Source organism: Oncorhynchus mykiss, chromosome 23 (assembly GCF_057628025.1).
Source record: "Oncorhynchus mykiss isolate SJ-2025 chromosome 23, ASM5762802v1, whole genome shotgun sequence".
NCBI classification, from domain to species: Eukaryota; Metazoa; Chordata; class Actinopteri; order Salmoniformes; family Salmonidae; genus Oncorhynchus; species Oncorhynchus mykiss.
In genome coordinates, this window is record NC_143044.1 from 9866653 (window position 1) to 9873724 (window position 7072).

The window sequence follows — 7072 nt, forward strand, 5'->3', positions numbered from 1 at the left end:
GGAACTCTCAATAAAACGAGCTCCAACTGGGAAAATAACTTTTGAACAGTCATCCAACTCGGAATTACAAGTCGGGAATTCGGCCCTTTTTCTAGAGCTCCGACCTGAAGATCGCTGACGTAATGATTCAACCTTGTTTTTTTCCCTGAGTTCCCAGTCGTCTTGAAAGCAACATAAATCTATAAAATGCCAGACTTTGATGACAAAGTTTGATGACCACCATGCAATCTTCCTGTTCAAGTGAGCACAGCCCAACAAGGTGAATCCAAAAATGTATACTGTAGCTAAGAAAGTAATACTAAGTGTATGTTGTGTAGTAAGCTGTTAGTAGCCCATGTGCCTCACCCTAATAATTTGGTCCCTTTCCCCCTCATAACTTAGACTACTGTTCTGACTTGGAGGTGCACATGTAGCCTATAGCTTGTTTTACAGAAATAGAATCATCGAATATTATAAAAAATAAAATAAAAATTAAGGATTGCCTCTTATCTGCTCCTCAGTGCCTTATGCCATAATTTGTACATCTCACTTATCAGCAGAAACCACATCTGTTTAAGCAAGTCAGCCATATCAGCTATGTTTTTTAAAAGGCAGTAAATGAGGCTGAATGAACTGTTTCGCTGCCAGACAAGGCTCCGCTGATAGCCAGGTGTAGCGGTGGTAAGGATTCACTCCATGATGCTGAAAAGAAAGCTCTGCTGTTGGGACAGCTTTATGTAGGCCCTAACAGTTTGTGGGCACCGTTTGTCACGGTTATAGTGCAATTAATGTATTGTTTAGTGTTGTGTAGTGGCTTTGCTGACATGCATCCCACGATTTTGCTAAATCGCCACTGCTCATTAAATGCTTTCAATATTTGTATGTGGTTTTCAAGTCGTTGAAATTAGGAGCTATTGACATTTAAAAATATTTTCTCATGTACATTGTGTATTTTACTGATAGTCCCTAACTAGCCCCGTAGGGTTATTTATAGAATGTGAAACCAAATTGACCATCTAGCTGGGCGCATCTAGACAATATTTAAATAAACCCAACCCAAGGAAAACTGTTCCATAACCTTCTTTTCCCCCCTATCACCTCGCAAATCTCTGTTTGGGACGATAATTCCTTTATGACCAGAATTATGCTATTTACACACAATTTTGACACTAGAATAAAATGTTTCTGACTCATATCGATGCCAGACAAACTACTTCTCATTTTGAAAATTGCATTTCAGGGGCAATTGCTCTTTAAATTAGAACTCTGAGACTCTTATGTGACAATTATTTGCTACTCTGTTTCATTGAGTGAAAAAACACAGGTAATCCAACCAGGGTGGGAAATGGTTTTCAGAATGTGACCCTAACACCCAGGGCCCTTGAAATAAATCAACTATTACCTCCATACACTACTGTACAGTGAACAAGTGTGTGCTTCTAACCACCACTATCACCACTAAGCCTGTTGAAGCCTCTCTCCCTGCCTTCTCTCCTGCAGGCTTTGGAGGTTGGCTGTTCCTACTGACGTCCCTATACACTTACCTTCTCCCCTGCGTATCCTTTTATCCCCTGGTCAGTCACAGCAGACACAGTCGCATGCAAAGTGTGAAGGAGGAGAGAGACAGAGAGGGAGAGGAACCGGGGTTAGACAGGCACAGAGAGACACGGGGCATGCATCAGCCTCAGAAGTGGTCAAGGGGAGGGGCGGGGAGGGGAAGGGAGGGGTGGGGAGAGGAGAGGAGGCTGGGCTTGGCTGGGCTGAAGTCTAGGGCCACGGGGAGCTGTCTGGTGTCGAGACGTACTTTTCTCACAGAAGTAGTAGTGACTGAAGGAAAGGGAGAGGCAGTGAGCTGGGAGCGTGGGATAAGACAGAAAAATAGGACTTCCTTTGAGGAGGTACTTGAGGACCACATAGTAGCTTTACTCCTCTACACTGTGTGAAATATTAAGTGCTCTGCATGGGCTTCACAGCTGGAGCGATGCTGCAGAAAGACCCACGTTGGAGAGGGAGTGTTTTTAAAGCCAGAATTTTCAGGCCACAAACAGGAGGCGTATTTGTGAAAATTCACCTCCGGTACGACGACTCAGCAAAACAGAGAGAGCCGAGGTACCGTTATCCATATGTCGCGGTTTAAGATTGCCTTGAAATGGGCTAAAATAAACAAATCAAAATAAATGAGAAAACAAAAAGTCTGCACGCAAAATGGGGGAGAGCCTTCACTTGTCAGTGCAAACTGTTTTCCTCATCTTTAAAATAAAAAAAATGTGTGAATGTCTCTTGGCAATTCCACATTCCAAAAACCTCAAAATATAGTTTACACGCGGAATAATAAAAACATGCGAATATGTATCAAGCCAAAAAAACGTAACAGATATGAAATATGGGGAAACTGTGTTTCTAATACAACAAAAAAAATTGATACGAAAATGATTGGCTTTTATAGCAACATCATTATGTTCTAATAAATGAATGAATGAATTGAAAGCTACAAGTTTGAGAGAGTGTGGGGAGGGGAGGGGGAGTAATGGAATATTGGATGATGCATTACACAACAATAGAGCATTTTCTGATCTGTGACTTTTGAGATATTTGAGTATGACATTTCAGTGATTTGGCATGTTTGTACGCAGCTAACAAGATCAGCTCCATTAACATGATACAATGTTTGTTAAATGACTTTCGAAGCAGTCATAAGCATGACGTGACGCTTTTAAATGCAGGCCATGTCCACACACTATAAGTGCAAATATTAGGTGATACGAGCGGTTATGAATGCCATGACCGCACAAAAGAGCCTTGTTTGTGAAGTTGAATTCTCGGCATTATGCAAACATGTCAAGTTACAGTACAACTACACATCTTTAGCTATGTCAAAATATACCCAACCCAATCCTCATATATCTTGATACTCTGCGATACGTAAGTTTTAATAATTGATGAACGGGCACCAAAGGTTGCAATCTGCAATGGGCAATTTTAAACCTTATAATAATTACACATGCATATACAAAACAACATATTGATTAATAAAGAATGTCAGAAATGTCAGAACATTTCAGAAGAATCTTTATCTGGTTATAGCCTGACCTTTGGTGCCCTTTCTCTTCAGTCTTTTCTCTATTTGGTCTATGTCCCTTTGACTGTTTCTACACATTACTCGGTTGCACATTTTCATGTCACTCACCATTCTTCCAGGAATTCCCATTGTTCCTTTGTCACCCTAATAAGCAACGCAAAGTCAAGAGGAAAGAGGTAAACAAGGATGATATCTTCTAGAACTACGACAATCACAGCCTGCAGGTTAACTTTGCCAATCGTGAGCTATAGCTTTCATCCTATCATGCCATCAGAATGTCCTATTATGCTCTTCTCAGCAAACACAGACCATGTGTGCGTTTAAATTGATGGCAGACAGTCAGGCCTTAGAGATCAACTGTGGTAAAGTTAAGCCACTGTATAGCTTTGGAACTATTTACAAACATTCTGGTAGGTTGAGCTATTTTGATTCAGGCATGCTCAAACCTGTAGGTTTCCTCATGGTTAGCTACTGTATGCCAGACATTGGAATAAGTCAGTGAAGCAGTGAACCAACGGTGGTCAGAAGACAAGCCTCATCAGAGAGGATTTGAAAGAAATGGTTCATGAAAGGGAAACGTTATGTCAGAACTCACTACATATACTGTGTATACTTTCCCTTAATCACTTAAACATCAGATGCTTGTCAGAGATGAGGTTTGCCAGCTGACCAGCTTGGGGCCAGGCCCCCATAAGTCGTTACAACGCACAGCGAAAACAACATGTGCTGGATACCTGAATCTGTGAGGGATGTTGGGTGGAGAGGCCTGGGTTGGACTTCCACTCTCTCTCCACACCCCCCCCCCCCCCCCCCTCAATATAGTATGGACCTAAGTACTAACCCAACATGGGTGGTCATCAATATAAAGCTAACTATCTTTTAGCGAGTCCCACAGGTGACGGCTATTTTTACGAAAATAAAGAGAAATAGTTGCCCCATAACAAAAAAAAGAAGAAAATATTGTTAATAAAACAAACCGCTACAGCTATGTAGAACGGCAGCTATTTCAAATCTCGCTGTGATTAAAAACAATGACCCCCATGCTGGAACATCATTATCAGGTCTCTCGAGATTTCATGGCGTAAGGCAGGGCTCTATATGCCCTCTCCAAGGTTCTGATTCAAGACAAGGCCTTGCAATATCATACCTGCTCAACATTTCCCTATATTCAGTATTATGCCTTTATAAGGAGCGGAACGAGTCATTTCCTAGGTCACTTAATGCAGCTTTTGCTCAAACTGTTGATTCCCGAGCATCACATGAACAGCTGGCTCTCTAAACTTTATCCCGCGCAGAGCCAAGTCTGTTATTGTACTAGGCAGCATTCCGAGAGATCTCAGACAGAAATCGGATCACTCCCCACTCTATTCCCCACTGTGTTTTCCTTCTATTGTTGAAGTCCGTTGCCCTAAAAAAGACAAGAGTTTAGGCAACCACTTCCACCCCCCTACCCACCCCCTGTCCCCTCTGACCCCCTCCCACCTGTCACTCTCAGCCTGGGATTTAGAGTTGCTGGGACTGCGGCAGTCTTAAATTCACTGGTCCCTGACCACACTGCTGACCCCCCCCCCTCCCCCCACTTAACAAACATGCATGGATGCATGTCCGTGCACTTACGCACGGACACACACACACACACACCCCTGCAGGAGGATTTACAAGTGTATTAACAGGAGTAATGAGACTCAGCTGGACTATAGGCTCGAGCCCAGCACACTCTCACTCCACGGACCGGCTCCACTCACCACCGCTTGCACGGCTGCTGCTTCAGTATACACACACTCAGACCAGCGGATTACTTTAGATGAGGCATGACTGAAGGAGGATGTATAGGGCTTAAAAGTATTATGATAGTCAACACTCGTCTTAAGAGTTTGTGGCGTAATGTGATAATTACGTGACGGTTGTCATTGTAGAATAATGAATCAATGGGGATGAGTTAGTGGAAGCTGCATGGAGAAATTGTGAAATGAATATATAGCAGGCTTGAAGTAGAGAGTAGACAACAGTGAAGTGTTAGCGTGACAGGACCGTATAGAGTTCCAACATCACGCGAGGTGGTTTTGCTCTTTTGTTCAAAACTCACATCTGATATACCACACTCTATGGAAAAAGGGGAGGCATTACTGATTTATATGCAGACAGGTTCCCCCTCCAAAACCACATCCTTTCCAAGAAGAGAGGAGAGCACTTGTGATAAAATGTCCAGTTCTTTGACAGTGTCATCAATCAAAAATCCTGGAACTTATCATGTCCGTACTTTGACAAAAACCTGTCAGCTAATCTCCCTTGAAAAAGCTCACCCTGTGAGCCTTCTCTTGCGCTTCAAACTGGGTTCACAGGTTAGAACTGGCAGCTGGGGTCAAAGGTCAGCTCTAAGACGGCCTCCTGTTGCCATGCTAGGATGGAGACCATGTGGATTTGACTGGTTGGGAGTTAGTCATGTTAGAGCTGGGTAACCAGGAAGCTGACAGAGACACAGTAAAGCAAAGAGCTAGGCAAAAGAGGGCCTGAGGTGATAACAAAACCATTGCACTTGTGTCTGGGACGCTAGGTGGAGGTCTCTCATTCTCATAAAATTGGGTTCCTAATGGACTCTTTCATGAAAAGGGGCATGACCTTTTCAATGCAAATGATATGTCCAATCTAAATGTATTAGTAAAGACTGCAGTACATCTTATTGAATGGCTGCACCGTTTGTCTAGAAAGGCATTACAATCACACAAGAGGAATGTATAAAGTATGCAGATAATGCACTCAGTCTCTCTGTTAAGGAGATATCTCTGAGGTATCTTAGCTGAGAAGCTGTCATAATCACATTTTCACTCATTGGTTGATTGTCCAACTATGCATTTTTTTCCCCAATGATCATTCGTTGATTAGGAACATTTTTTTGTGGGACAAAAACAACTTCTCAGTAGAGAGATCAGAGAGATCTCAAAACACACAGACCGACAGAAGTTAAAAGACAGTTACCGGAAAGCCTGATCGTCCGGGCGGACCCTGAAAAGGGGTGAGAGAAATGGGTACAACATAAAAAGTGAACGTGACATTATTACAAAGAGAGTTCACATCACACTGAGCCAGGCCAGAATAAAATGGCTTTTGGAGCGTTATCGACAGTATTATGTCATTATTGAACTGTCTCATTGCAGAGTATTTGGTATGTATCCAATACTGTATGTCAAAAAGTCGTTTTCTGTGCTCATTGTATTCTGTCAGGTTCAGTTATAACAGGCAGACACAAAAGAAAACAAAGGCCGCATTCCACAACAAAAAGAAAAAACAAACAAAACATGGCATCATTTCATTTGGTCTGATAGACCTCATTGACATGAAAGAGACGATAGCATGCTTCTTTAAGTCGAGGATCAATCATATACCACAGCTGTTTAAGTTATGAATTATCTGCAGTATACGGTAGATTCTCATCCACATTAAAGAACATCCAATGACATCCATTTGTTTCAATCAATTTGTAAATACATGCAAAGATAGGTCTTGTGAGAAGGCATGCCATGGATTCATCTACGTAAAGCTATTTATGCAGCTGGTGGCTAACTAAGCGCCTTTCACAAACCAACAAAGCCATGAGGATGTCCGATACAGTGTTCAATATTGCCATGTTCAAGGAGAAAGGAACCTTTCCTCCAACACTGAGTGTTTTGTTTTCGGTGAGCTCAGGGAACAGAAATCAACGTCTCTTTTATCCGTGCTGTATCAGTAAAAGACACCGTGGTAACGACTGGTTAAACGGGAAGAGGAACCCTTGACATTTCCCAAAGTCACTGGCCATTGTTTGTCCACAGAGGAGTATGTTATGTCTATGGAGGAGTTATATGGCTTACAGACTGACATTCTGACTCTAATCTCCCCTGAAAAGCCAACGAGAGTAATGGTTGTGTCCTCTCCCTATACTAAGCGCGTGGGCGACTATTGGCCGGGAAGTCATGAATCTTGCATCAACAGCCCATCAACAATCCTAAAGGGAAGAGATGTTAACACACTCCCCCA

The 7072-nt window shown here is 42.5% G+C and overlaps 1 protein-coding gene across 50 annotated transcripts in view; it reads right to left on the minus strand.

Annotated features, from left to right (window-relative positions):
• LOC110502408 (uncharacterized) overlaps positions 1-6268 on the minus strand; it is a 57780-nt gene extending 51512 nt beyond the window's left edge. For 6 of the 50 annotated variants that reach the window (XM_090216797.1, XM_090216786.1, XM_090216806.1 and 3 more), the window contains exons 1-3: positions 6035-6237; positions 3167-3202; positions 1524-1550 (exon numbers count right to left, since the gene is read on the minus strand). In XM_090216797.1, coding sequence (XP_090072923.1) covers positions 1524-1550; positions 3167-3202; positions 6035-6208 — 237 coding nt within the window. In that variant the 5' untranslated portion in view covers positions 6209-6237. Of the gene's footprint in view, positions 1-1523; positions 1551-3166; positions 3203-6034 lie in introns of all 50 variants that reach the window. The other 44 variants (XM_090216774.1, XM_090216772.1, XM_090216780.1 and 41 more) reach the window with 24 other exon arrangements.
• Positions 6269-7072: the final 804 nt, after the last annotated feature.